Source organism: Meles meles, chromosome 4 (genome assembly GCF_922984935.1).
Source record: "Meles meles chromosome 4, mMelMel3.1 paternal haplotype, whole genome shotgun sequence".
NCBI lineage: Eukaryota > Metazoa > Chordata > Mammalia > Carnivora > Mustelidae > Meles > Meles meles.
In genome coordinates, this window is record NC_060069.1 from 30,064,997 (window position 1) to 30,079,006 (window position 14,010).

Sequence of the window (14,010 nt, forward strand, 5' to 3'; positions counted from 1 at the left end):
TCATCCAATAGAAATATAATGTGAGACATATACATAATTTTGAATTTTCTAGTAGCCATACTAAAGGAAATAAGAAGAAACAGGGAAAATTATTCATAGTGTTTTTTTGTTTAACCTCATATAGCCAAAACATGAGCATTTCAAAGTGAAGTCAGTAAAAAGTTATTAATAAGGTATTATACCTTTTTTGGTACTAAATTTGCAATCTTGTGTGTATATCTTCATGTACTTGCATTTAAGTGTATCCCAATTCAGGCTCACCACATTTCAAGTGCTCGGTCACCACCTATGAGTGGTGGCTATGGTATTCGTCAGCTTAGCTCTGAAATATAAACTCCATGGAGCAAAGAACGGTTTTGTTCACTATTTACCCAACAGCTTCAACAGGGCCTACCACATGGTCTGCAAATAGATTAATTATTTAATTAACAGGGCTTTTTTTTGTCTTCCCTCTAACAAGCACATGTTGAATATAAACAATACGAGACACTAACAAAACATGGAAAAAATAAAGATGATTATACCATAGTGCTTATAACCTAGCAAGGGAGACAATACTGTAAAGAAACAAAGTCTGAAGTATCCTAATGGAAAAGGAAAACAATCCACACCAATTCTAAGCCGAGTGGGAAAGGACATGGTTGGGGCTCAGATGTGGCACAACCCTGGCTACTTGGAGGAGTGGAGGCAGAAGCTCGTAAAGATTATGGCAATTCCCAGGATGACAGTGATAAAAGTTAGACTCAAGAGAAGGTCGGGGACAGATGGTGAGGAGGCAGAATCAACATTGCCTGGCCCAGCTCTGTGTGGGGACCAAATCAGGGGAGGAATCACAAAGACTGGGGTTTTGGCTCAGCGGCTAAGGAAGAAGACAATACCCCATAAACCCGTACAATCCCGATGGGTAACAGACAGATGAATGAGGACAGCTAACGATGACTGACCGTCTAGTTCCAACACACTAGACCCAACATATAACCTCACTTTGGGCACTCTGACTTCTTCCACACTTAGACATTTCTACCCAACTGAGTAGCAATGGTATCTCCCAGAACATTCCACAAGGCAATACCAATTGGAGAGTCAGAAGGGCCCCTCTTCCGGCCTCAGTTTCCTCCTCTATAAAACTGGGAGGGTGGTGCTGGGCCAGGTGATCACAGCCTGTTCCAGTGGGCCCTTTTCCTGTCCCAGTCCTTCGGTGCCCTTTTCCTATAGCACAGGAGCTGTGCTTTCTAGCAACAGATTGTACAGGTCTAATTCTTTTGTACAGGAAATTTAAAGCCAAGAGCAAGCTCAAAACAGCCACTGTCCTCACAAACTTACTACAGCTAAAAATGTAGAGGTTGAGGAGCCCAAAGAAAATCTTGATGGGGAGTGTGAAAAGTCACAACTGACATTACGATGCCCAGCGCTGGTGAATCTTTCTACAAAGGACAGGGCTTTCTTCCTGACAGAAGTATGTGTATATGACATAAAGACTTCAAACTTAGGGCTAGCAGCAAGGAACACTCACAGGAAAGCTGTCTCATGGTACCCAGGAGGGCAATAGAAGCATCTCACCTTAGCCGTTCTTCCTCTTTTTTTCGTAGATTGAAGTCTCGCTGAACCACCTGGAGAACATGCTCTGTTTCATCATCGGTCAGACCAGACAGGTCCAGCTTCCTCCCCATGATTTAATACCAAGTACAGACGATGACACAAGACCTGAGAAATTGAGGAGAGATCACAAATTGAGGGCAAGGAGAAAGATCTACCAGGACAAAAATCAACCCACTTTGTCATTAACACAGAATTAATACAGCTTGATCTAAGGTAGTATCTTGCTCTGCTCTCACATTCAGCAAAGAGTTACAGACAATTTTGGTGAGCTGCAGAGAAAGGGAGAAGGTACCTGAGTATCTGCCAGTTTCATTCATCCCACCCAACACTTAAGTTAGAAAAAAATACATAAATCACTTTTTCAACACAATGAAGCAAGAGGGTTAGTGTGGATTTCCACAAAATGCCAAAGGGCAGGATCCAAAAATTCTAAATTTTTGTGACTTGAAGTTTGGTTGTTTTTTTTTTTTAAGATTTTATTTATTTGTTTGACAGAGAGAGAGAGAGAGATCACAAGTAGGCAGAGAGGCAGGCAGAGAGAGAGGGGGAAGCAGGCTCCCTGCTGAGCAGAGAGCCTGATGCGGGGCTCGATGCGGAGCTCAATCCCAGGAACCTGAGATCATGACCTGAGCTGAAAGCAGAGGCTTAACCCACTGAGCCACCCAGGCACCCCTGTGACAAGTTTTAAATTGTAAGTATTAGGGGCGCCTGGGTGGCTCAGTGGGTTAAGTCGCTGCCTTCGGCTCAGGTCATGATCTCAGGGTCCTGGAATCGAGTCCGGCATCGGGCTCTCTGCTCAGCGGAGAGCCTGCTTCCCTTCCTCTCTCTCTCTCTGCCTGCCTCTCTTGTGATTTCTCTCTGTCAAATAAATAAATAAAATCTTTAAAAAAAATATAAGTATTATATGTAATTAAAAAATTTAATATAGTGCTTTTTAAAATATCCTATATACACTATATTCCTTTAAGTTTTCATCACGGCTATAAAATATAAACTAGAAATCAATAAGCTCTTTTCTGCAAAAGGAAAAAGTACAGTAAAATAATCTTATTTAGCCATTTTCTCAGCAGTAGAAAAGGTGGTATTTTAAAGAATCACCCTCCAGCAGTGTTTACCTAGAAATTATGGGAAACTCTATTTTTAAAAGTCATTTTTAATGAATGGCTGAACCCAGGTATGAAATCAAATACATAATTCCTCCAAATTGCCTAGAACTGAAGACCATAAACATGATGCAACCATCCTCAATAAAGTATTAGTGGAACAAATCCAGCAAAATTTCAAAAAGATTATTAGATGTAATGAACAAGCAGGTTTTATCTAAGCAATTCCAGGTTAGTTCAACATTCAAAAATCAACCAGTGTAATTCACCACATTAACAGAATAAAATGGAAAAACCAAATGATCATTTCAATGCCCATTCATTACAGAAGCCCTCTGCAGACTAAGACTACAAGGAAACTTCCTCCATTATATAAAGGGCATTTTCAGAAAAAAGAAAGAAAATCTAAACTAAAATTAACATCATACTCAGTATAAAAAAAATTTAGCAGAAGAAGAAAAAAGAAAAAAGAAAAAAAAATTGAAAAAAGAAAAAAAAATTGAAGTAGCCGCAAGACTAAAGAATCATGGGGAGAAAGCCATGAGTTCCGTGCTTTGCTTTCTCCTCCTCTGGAATTGCTCTGCTGTCTTAGGAATTGAATCTGCTTTCTCCTTGATAGATGAACTTCGTCCTGGCTGGATATTTTGTTGATCTTCTGGGGGAGGGGCCTGTTGTAGTGACTCTCAAGTGTCTTTGCCCGAGGCGGGATTGCACCGCCCTTACCGGCGGCCGGACTAAGTAATCGGCTCGGGTTCGCTTTTGGGAGCTTCTGTTCCCTGAACGCTTTCCGTAGAGTTCCGGAGGACAGGAATGAAAATGGCAGCCTCCCAGTCTCCAGCCCGGAGGAGCCGAGAGCCTGGGGCCCCACTCCTCAGTGCGCCCCCAGAGGACAGCACCCAATCACTCCCGTATCCCCAGCCTCTAGCCGCGCTCCGAGCTCACCCAGCCCGCGACCAGTTCAAGGTAACCCCGAGCTGAGAGTTTAGTCCTCGGCTCTGTCTCTCCAGCCGGCTTCTCCGTTCTAAAACCTGCGAGCTCTCCGACACTCCGACACCCCCGATCCTTCTGTGACCCTGCGGGGCCTGGGGCCACGCTGGCCCCGCGTGGGCTTCACCCCGGTTTAGCCCCTGGAGCAATGTCCCTCAGTGGAACAGACTGACTGATGCTGGCGAGGATGTGGAGAAAGGGGAACCCTCCTCCACTGTTGGTGGGAATGCAAGCTGGTGCAACCACTCTGGAAAACAGCATGGAGGTTCCTCAAAATGTTGAAAATAGAACTACCCTATGACCCAGCAATTGCATTACTGGGTATTTACCCTAAAGATACAAACATAGTGATCCGAAGGGGCACGTGTACCCGAATGTTTATAGCAGCAATGTCTACAATAGCCAGACTATGGAAAGAACCTAGATGTCCATCAACAGATGAATGGATCAAGAAGATGTGGTATATATACACAATGGAATACTATGCAGCCATCAAAAGAAATGAAATCATGCCATTTGCGACAACGTGGATGGAACTAGAGCGTATCATGCTTAGTGAAATAAGTCAATCGGAGAAAGACAACTATCATATGATCTCCCTGATATGAGGACATGGAGAAGCAACATGGGGGGGTAGGGGGATAGGAGAAGAGAGAAACAAGATGGGATTGGGAGGGAGACAAACCATAAATGACTCTTAATCTCACAAAACAAACTGGGGGTTGCTGGGGGGGAGGTGGGATTGGGAGAGGGGGAGCGGGCTATGGACATTGGGGAGGGGAGGCGAACCATAAGAGACTATGTACTCTGAAAAACAACCTGAGGGTTTTGAAGGGTCAGGGGTGGGAGGTTGGGGCAACCTGAGGGTTTTGAAGGGTCAGGGGTGGGAGGTTGGGGGAACAGGTGGTGGGTAATGGGGAGGGCACGTTTTGCATGGAGCACTGGGTGTTGTGCAAAAAGAATGAATACTGTTACACTGAAAAAAATAAATAAAATGAAAATAAATTTAAAAAAAAAAAACAAAAAACATCATACTCAGTGATGAAAGAGGGCATTTTTTGTGATGAGCACTGGGTGCTGCATGTAAGTGATAAATCACTGAATTCTACTTCAGAAACCAATATTGCCCTGTATGCTAACTAACACCATTTAAAAATAAATAAATAAATAAGTAAACTAGAGGGGCAGCAATTAAAAAAAAAAAAAAAAGACTGAATGTTCTCCCTTAAGATCAGAAACAAGGCTTGAACATCTACTCTCCTTACCTTATGGAATGTCTTTATTATAAAGCTACATTAAACAAGACAGAATGACATTGCCATATGGGTAGGTGTATTAGTTTGCCAAGGCTGCTATAACAGAGTACTATAAACCAGGTGGCTTGAACACCAGAATTAATTTTCTCACAGGTCTGGAGGCTAGAAGTCTGAGATCAAGGATTGGCAGACTTGGGTTCTTCTGAGGCCACTCTTCTTGCCTTGGAGATGGCTGTCTTCTCCCTGTGTCTTCACACAGTCTTCCTTCTGTACATGTCAATGTCTAATTTCTTCTTATAGGGGCATCAGCCATACTGGATTATAGTCCATCCTAATAATCTCACTCTAACCTAACTGCCTATTTAAATATCTTATCTCAGGGCTCCTGAGTGGCTCAGTGGGTTAAAGCCTCTGCCTTCGGCTCAGGTCATGATCCCAGGGTCCTGGGATCGAGCCCCACATCGGGCTCTCTGCTCGGCAGGGAGCCTGCTTCCCTTCCTCTCTGCCTGCCTCTCTGCCTACTTGTGATCTCTGTCTGTCAAGTAAATAAATAAAATCTTAATAAATAAATATCTTATCTCCAAAAATGGTCACAATTTGAGGTAAAGGAGTTAAGACCTCAACATATGAATTTTGGGGTGACACAACTCAGCCCCAAAGCTTTCACATTTTGGTCTCCCAAATTCATGTTTTTCTTACATGTAACATATATTCGGCCCATCCCAGTAGCCACAAAAGTCTTAGCCCATTCCAGCATCAACTCTGAGTACAAAATCTATCTCCTCGAAAATCACCTAATTAGGTACAAGTGAGACTTGAGCAATGATTGGTCCTGAGGTAAAATTCTTTTTCCAGCTGTGAACCTGTGAAACTTAGCATGTTATCTTCTTCCAAAGTGCAATATGCAGGAGAGGCATTGGATTGACATTCCCGTTCTAGATGGGAGAAACTAGAAAGAAGAAAGGAGTCTTGGGTCTCAAGCAAGTCTGAGCACAGAGGAAATTCCCTTCGATTTTAAGGCTCAAGAATAATTCTCTTCTTCTGTACCCACCAGAGTGGCCCTACCTCCTGAGCCCACCAGGATGGCTATTCCACCCCCTGGGCCCTGTGTGTAGACACAGTAGCTTGGCCCTCTGTAACTGAGGAAGAGAGAGTTCCACCTGCCAGGCCATGGAGTTAGTGGCAGCCCTGGGGACCTCAGAATGCCTTCAGGATCATTCTTACCCTTCTTGAAGGATAACACCTGTTATTGGCCCATCCTGTAGAATCTCAGAAGGCCATCAGGCTGCCTTCATTCCATCCTGTCTCTCAAGTCTAAACGGTCAGTGCTTCCGCTCATAATAAATTCTCAAAAACTTTGTTGACTTCCCACGCAATGCATAGAAAGTTAAGCCATCAAACAAGAGGGTCCTCTACCACTCTTTCCTGGGTAACCAAAGCTCTATTCCTGGTTTCTGGTGAAATGGCTGACTGGGTCCCTGAGTCACACTCATAATCTACTGTAGCAAGTGGCTGTCCGGCCACACCCTTGATGTTTCCTCCAGACATACTTCCTCATTTTTTTGCAATATGGGTAGACTGAGAAGTTTCCAGGTCTTTACATTCTAGTTCCTTTTGCTTAACAATCCTTATTTAATTTCACTCTCTGCTCTTGCATTTTACCATAAACAGCAAGGGCAGACCAGGCTGTACTTCAACACTTGGCTTGGAATGTCTCCTCACCTAAATACTCAAATTCATCACTTAAAAATTCTACCTTCCACAAAACACTAGAACACAATCAGCCAAGTTCTCTGCCACTTAGAGCAAGGATCCAATTCCTCCACTTTCAATAACATGTTCCCCATTTCTGCCTGAGACCTCACTTTTAACATTCATATTTCTGCCCCCCTTCTGTTCACAATGATACCCGTATTCTCACAGAAGATGGAAGCTCCCTCTCCAGCCTCCTCTCTTTTTCCTGATCCCTCAGCATAACCACCTTCACCACCAACACATTACTACCAATCACATTACCACCAACAGGCAAACTGGCTTTTTCTAGAATGAGCCGCAGGACGCTTCTGCCTCTGCCCATTAGCAGCTTCCAAAGCTGCTTGCACCTGTTTACATAGAAATGGCAAATACACATATGAAAAGATGCTTAACTTCATCGGTAATTACAGAATTGCTCATCAAAACCACATTTCACACCTATCAAAATAAAAAGTCTTTATCAAGTATTGACAGGAGGTGGGATGATGGCAGCTTCCATAGAGTACATACAAATTGGTGCGATTGTTTTGGACATGATGAAGTATCAGTTTCAAAGTTGACGAAGCACATACCCTATGAACAGGCATTTCCGGTATAATGATGCAAATATACAGCAAGAGATAGGAATTTGGTTGGATCACATGAAATTTCTGTCTGTACCATTCTGATTTATAAAAAAATACCTATTTCACATAGTTCAACCCAATGGAAGATATTACTAGCAGTCGCTTCAAAAAAGCAAAAAGGAAAACAAATTAAATAAAACCTGGAAACGACCCCAAACATCCATATATGGGAGGAAGATGAACAGTCTGTATGTGTGTCACATGATGGAGTTCTGTACTTCAGTGAAAAAGAACACACTGTAGGTATGATACACATCCACATGGATGAATCTTAAAAGCATAATGTTGAGAGAGAAAAGCATGCCACACGAACACACATGCACAGCATGCACAGTATAATCCCTTTTATAAAAACTTCAAACATGTAGAAAGCCAAAATACATATATTTTAGGAATAAATGTGGTAAAACCATAAGGAGCAAGAAGTGACCTCTGAGGATGAGAGAGGATTTGCTTGTGGATAATCATAGAAGCTTCACAGTTCTCACTGGAAAGATAGTAATACTCTCTTTTTAAGAAGGTGCTACTTGGGGAACATGGGTAGCTCAGTCGGTTAAGCATCTGTCTTCAGCTCAGGTTATGATCCCAGGGCCCTGGGATCGAATCCCACATTGGGCTCCTGGCTCAGCAGGAAGTCTGCTTCTCCTTCTTCCTCTGCCTCTCCCCCTGCTCATGCTCTCTTTCTGTCTCAAATGAATAAATAAGGTCTTTAGGGAAAAAAAAGAAAGTACTACTTATTATTACTACTATTATTATTAAATAATTATCATATGATTGAAATAGTATTAATACTTATTGTTTTACAGTTTTTATTATGAAGAGGTTCAAGTCATACACACTTCTGTCTGTAAGGTATCTTTCTTTCTTTTTTTAAGTTTTTATTTATTTATTTGACAGAGAGAGACACAGTGAGAGAGAGAATACAAGTAGGGGGAGTGGGACAGGGAGAAGCAGGCTTCCTGCTGAGCAAGGAGCCTGATGCAGAGCTCAATCCCAGGACCCAGGGATCATGACCTGAGCTGAAGGCAGACACTTAATGACTGAGCCACCCAGGCACCCTGTAAGGTTATCTTCCATAGGCATATAAAGTAAGCCTAACTTTAAACAAAACTAATCTAATTTCATCATAAATTATAGCAAGTATTTGAAACACTGTCCAAGGAATATGCTGAGAATTATAATAAAGATTATGATACTGATTTTGATAAATAAGTCATGAAGAGGAAAACTACAGCATATAAAATATAGTCAGTAATATTTTAATAACACTGCGTGGTGACAGATGGTGACGACACTCAACGTGGTGAGCACTGGGTAACGTACAGAACTGTCAAATCACTACACTGTACACCTGAAATTAACATAACATTGTAGGTCAACTATACTTCAAAAATAAAAATAATGATTTTTGGTAGATCTACCATTATTGGTTGAACACCTACTATGTTCCAGATGCGTTAGCATTTCATATATGTATGTGTATGTATGTGTATACATATTAGGGTGTGTGTATTACACTTGATATTCTTAACTCCCACAAAATTCTAGAGGCAACCACGACCACTACCACAACTCACAGATGAGAATTGTGGACTCACAGTTTCATGTTCTGACTGTAAGAGAGATAAATAACAAATGACAGCTAAGGTCTGACTGTGTCGAACCTTAGAGTCCATCTGGCTCAGTGTCCATACCTTTACTCCATACTTAGGCCTTCCTGCGAGATGCAGAGGAAAACTCTGGACCTCAGGCTTTCACATGTGGGGTCCAGAGTTCCCTACCCTCTCCTTTTGCATGTGATGGGTAAGAACAGAAACTCTCAATCCTTGATTGCTATTTAGACAAAGGTGACCTGCCCACTTAGTTTCCAAATAATGGCAATAAACACATAGAACAGACAAGTTTCCATCATTAAAAGTCTTCTGTTAAATGTAAAACCTCATGCCTGTATGATGCAAACCAACTTCAAGATTTAACCAACAAATCACAACAGGAATTCCAACTATTTTTTTTAGTATTTTCTTTTCATGCCACTTATGCTATTAAAGTAAATCCGTGGCCTACCTTGCCCACGTGATGTTGGGTTTGGGAGCGGGGAGAAAGTGCATCTGCTGGTTGGAAAAAATAAACTAGAAATAAGGCTCCACTCTTAGGCTGCAGGGCAAAGGAGATCCTCCATAAGCTGCCATCTTCAAGCCCCTCGATGAGCAGGAAGAAACAAATCAGAGGGTACAGGGAAAATGCAGACTGATTTCTTCTTCCAAAACACCTCATTAAAGGTGACAATGGCACTTTGGAATTTCCCCCAAGGTGACATATCTATCCCTTTCACTTCACTTCACTGGCTTTTGGTTTCTGAGAATTCTAAATGAGCTTCTAAGATGCCCAGTTAGTGGAAGACAGAAGTGGCGGCTTTGATCACCTCAAATCTAAAAAGAATGATCAGAGCTCAAAAGGGATAAATGCTTCCTGTAAAGATATAAATAAAGTAGCTCTAAATGGACAAGGCAGAGAACAATGAGAAAACCTTTTAGGGAAATGAGGAAAGCATCTTCCTTTTCTATAGTAAACACAATTAGATTTCCTGTGCAACAACAGAAACAGCATCTCAGAGCTGGAGAAGCCTTACGTCCATGAATCACAGATCACTTTAGGTATGATGCCCTCATTAACAGACGAGAGAGGGTAAGCACATGAAAAGGAAGAGGTTTCTCCAAGACACAAAGCTGGTTCAGAAGCAACTGGCTTCCAGAACAACGTTTTCCCTCCTGGATCTCTCTGGCTTATACCCAACTAAGATGGCAGCAGAGAGAATACAATATTGTTTTAACACATACTTTTGGTGAACTACATTGCTGTATTTTTCATCTGACTTCTTCCCATAATAGGGCACAAAATTCTCTCCTTTTAATGCATTTTTATGGGTACCAAATATTCCGTTATGTGGCTGTACCACAACTTAATCATATTTGCATACTTTATTTCCAATACTTTTCTATCATAAACAACATGAAGATGAACATCTTTGTACTAATATAGTTGTACAATCTTGAAGAAAATTCTTAGATTGAAATAGCTGGGTCAATGTTTAGGCACATTTGATAATTACTGCCACTTGCCATGAAAACATTTACTCTTGTCTGCCTTTTACCAGGATATATGAGTACTTATGTTCCTCAAATCTTATTAAATAAAAACAGGAAGTTGTTATAATTAGCAGTGCTTTGATTACTAGTGATATGGAATATTTCATTACACCATGTTTGAATACCGATACTTGCAGAACTCCCTTTTCTCATGAGCTCTGTAATTTTATCTTTTAGAGAATTTTATATATTTCTTACTATTTTAAAAGGATGCTTAGTATATTAAAATAATTATCTGTCCTGTTTTTCCCCAGATTGTCACTTGCCTTTTAATTGTATTCATCTTGGGTTTTGCTACATGAACTTGCTTGACTTATGCAGTAGAAGTTGGGTGTTGTTTTGTTATCAAGTCTCTATAAGCTTCTATCTATTCTCAATTCGTTTGAGAATATCTAATACTGTAAAGATGACAGATCATCCCCAAATTTACTAATACATTAAAAAACAGTCAATAAAAAAATTCATTTGAATTTTTACTCCTACTTTGGTAAAAAGGTTTCAGAGTTCACCTGGAGATATAAATGGGTAATGTTAGCCAAATGATTATGAAAAGGAACAATAATGAGAGGTGATTTGCAATTCCGGGTTTTAAGGTGTGCTACTGGCTTGAGATCATCTGGTAGAACAGCAGCTCAGGACAGGTCAGGACAGAAAGCCCCGAGAAAGACCCATACGTGTCTGTCTGTCTGTCTATCTATCTACCTACCTACCTATCTTTCCATCTATCTGTCTGTTCATGGATCATCTAAGTCAGATAGATTGGTCAATAAATGGTTGGGACAGTTGGCTTATCACATCAGGTTTGTGAGCTTTCTAAGGACATCTGTTAGTGAGTTAAAGAAACTGAAGTGACAAAAAGAAACGAAGAGCAAAACGGAAAATGTATTGCTGAAATGAAAAAGCATTTGATGTGTAGCAGCACTATTAATAATAAAAACAAACTAGAACTATACAAATACCCTTCAATAGAAGACAAAATTGTGGTATATTCACCAGTGGAATGCTACATAGTAACAAGCATGAGTAAACTACAACTACAGAGAGCAGTATGACAATCTCGTGAATATTCTGCTGAGCAAAAATAAGCTAGACACTGAGAGAATATAGTGATGATTCCAATAACACAAAGCTCAAAATCAGGCAAAACTATTCTGTAGTGTTAGAAGCAGGAGAGTGGTCATCATAAGGCAGGAAAATACTGCCTTAAAAGGGCAAGGCTAGGGAACTAGTAATGCTGTTTCCCGATCTGAGAACTAGTTACACAGATGTGTTCAATTTGTGAAAACCCACCAAAGTACACACTTTTGATTTGTGTATTCTTCTATGTATGACATAGTTCAATAAAAAGTAGAAAATAATAGTATGAATAGAAAATCCTATATAAACAGGTACATTAGAAATACACTAGAAGATAACCACAAGAAATATTACCAATGGTTACATCTGAGTGCTGAAGTATCATATAATGCAATCTTTTTAAAATTTGCTTTTGCACATTTTTTCCCTTCTACAATAAACACTGTTTGAATCTTGGAACACCAAAAAATCCCCTGCTTGAATAATTAAACAAACACCATTAATGATATGTATGAGGATATTCTCTTCAATGCTATTTGCAATAGCAAATTTGTTTAAGCAACTGAAATGTCTAATGATAGAACACTGGTTAAATTTGTTATGACGTATCTCTGAGATAGGGTACTAACGTGCTATAAAAATGGAATATTTTAAAAATATGATATATTGCTGACATGAAAAGATAATATACTTTTATTTATTGTATTGTATAAATACAAAATGAAAATTATTACTGGTATGGAAAAATATTCACAACATATTTATGAATGAAAATTACAGATGGAAAACAATATTAAATGATCTCAATTGTTTTGTTTTTCTAGAAAAAAAGTGTGTGTGAGTTCTACTGAAAAGAACAGAAGGATAAATAATATGCCGAAAGTTCACAGTTGTTATTTCTGTGCGATTGGATTTCTTATAAATTTTAATTATTTTTTATATTTTTCCTTATTTATGCTTTCCAACTTTCCCACAATGAATATGGATTACTTTCTTAATGAAAAATAAATATCATTTTGAAGGATAAAAGCCAGTAATAACTTTACCAGAGATTATAATATAATAAGTGGTCTTGACATTACAAGGGGATCACCATAATTAAAATGTCAAAGGAGAAGCCTGATGTTATCATATTCTAGAAAAGAGCCTGAAAACTTACTGCTACTCAATTATACTTGATTTCACATCAATTTATAGCTTCAGAGAACCTAAAATAGGAAGAGTCACAATACCAATTGCTAAAAAATCCCATTTTATGTCAAAGTTGTGAAGTAATGCCTGGTGGATACTTTATTAATGGCAGCTAACAACTAGTATCAATTCACGTTCTTATTATGCTCCAAGAATCAATGAATACTTATATCTTGGGACTTGGAAAACCTTCAAAAACTTGAGGATGAGGAAAGGATAATTTGGAAATTTAGTGTAATTAATGCAAAAATGGGTAAATCCTTCCAATCTCAATAAGAAAAAACAAAAACAAAAAAAACAAAAACAAAAAAAAAGTTTACCCTGAGGTCATCTGTAAACAGTATAATTCACAAAATTTGGAGAAGAGAAAAGCCACCTATAACAGAGTTGGGGTCTTATGTATGAAACCATGCAACCCATTCAAGACCGAATTGTGTTTTAATTCTGTGCCTTGTTAAATTTGATTACAGCAGCTTAGACAGGAGCCAAAACCAACTTCCATCATTCTCAGCTTCCATTTGAAAGTTTACCATATGACACAAGTGCTCACATGTATTTACCCAACTTTCACAAGACATTATGGGAGAGGTTTCTTAAGGCAAGCATTAGAGAAAGTGACCCGTGTCAGCCACCCTGGAAAGCAAAGGAAGGTAGGTTATAACAAAGTGGTAGATGCCTGACAGCAGTTGTTCCTGAGAGATTTTCTTTATATTTTCAAAGTTCCCTACAGCTATATAAGGCTCTTAACTTTAAAGTTAGAAGATCCCCCAAAAGGTAGAATAGTCTATTATATTCCTAGCTAGAAAAACAAACATGAGGGAGGACATCGACACTTCTACAGGAAACTAGTTAGTACAAACCTTGCAAATGAAAAAAGGAACTCCAAAGGTACTAAGTACATACATAATGGAAAGTACATCATAAAAGGTCAGTGTCCACACAAGTGACATTCTAGAAAGATACCTAGAACAGAAAAGTCAAGGATAAATGGTTGAATGAGATCTTTACAAACCCACAGTGTGTGTGTGTGTGTGTGTGTGTGTGTGTGTGTGTGTGTGTGTGTATGATATCAAACCTAAAAGAGAGAGAAAAGTAAAAAGATTAACTTGCAATGTCCAAAGTCCTAAAGGTGATAAAAGGTAAATACTGCTGGGGCTTCCCTCTTCAACAAAGGGAAGATGTTGGCTAGAACTGAAAAGAAATTTCTTATTCCTCAAAAAAATATATAAATGTTAGGACTCTAATTTAAGGCACTTGCTAATAGGGAAAA

The 14,010-nt window shown here is 39.6% G+C and overlaps 1 protein-coding gene across 4 annotated transcripts in view; it reads right to left on the reverse strand.

Moving 5' to 3' along the window:
- Positions 1-14,010, reverse strand: part of LOC123940334 (myosin VIIA and Rab interacting protein) — a 379,886-nt gene that overhangs the window by 320,259 nt on the left and 45,617 nt on the right. For all 4 annotated transcript variants that reach the window (XM_046003035.1, XM_046003036.1, XM_046003032.1 and 1 more), the window contains exon 2: positions 1,561-1,704. In XM_046003035.1, coding sequence (XP_045858991.1) covers positions 1,561-1,670 — 110 coding nt within the window. In that variant the 5' untranslated portion in view covers positions 1,671-1,704. The remainder of the gene's footprint in view (positions 1-1,560; positions 1,705-14,010) is intronic.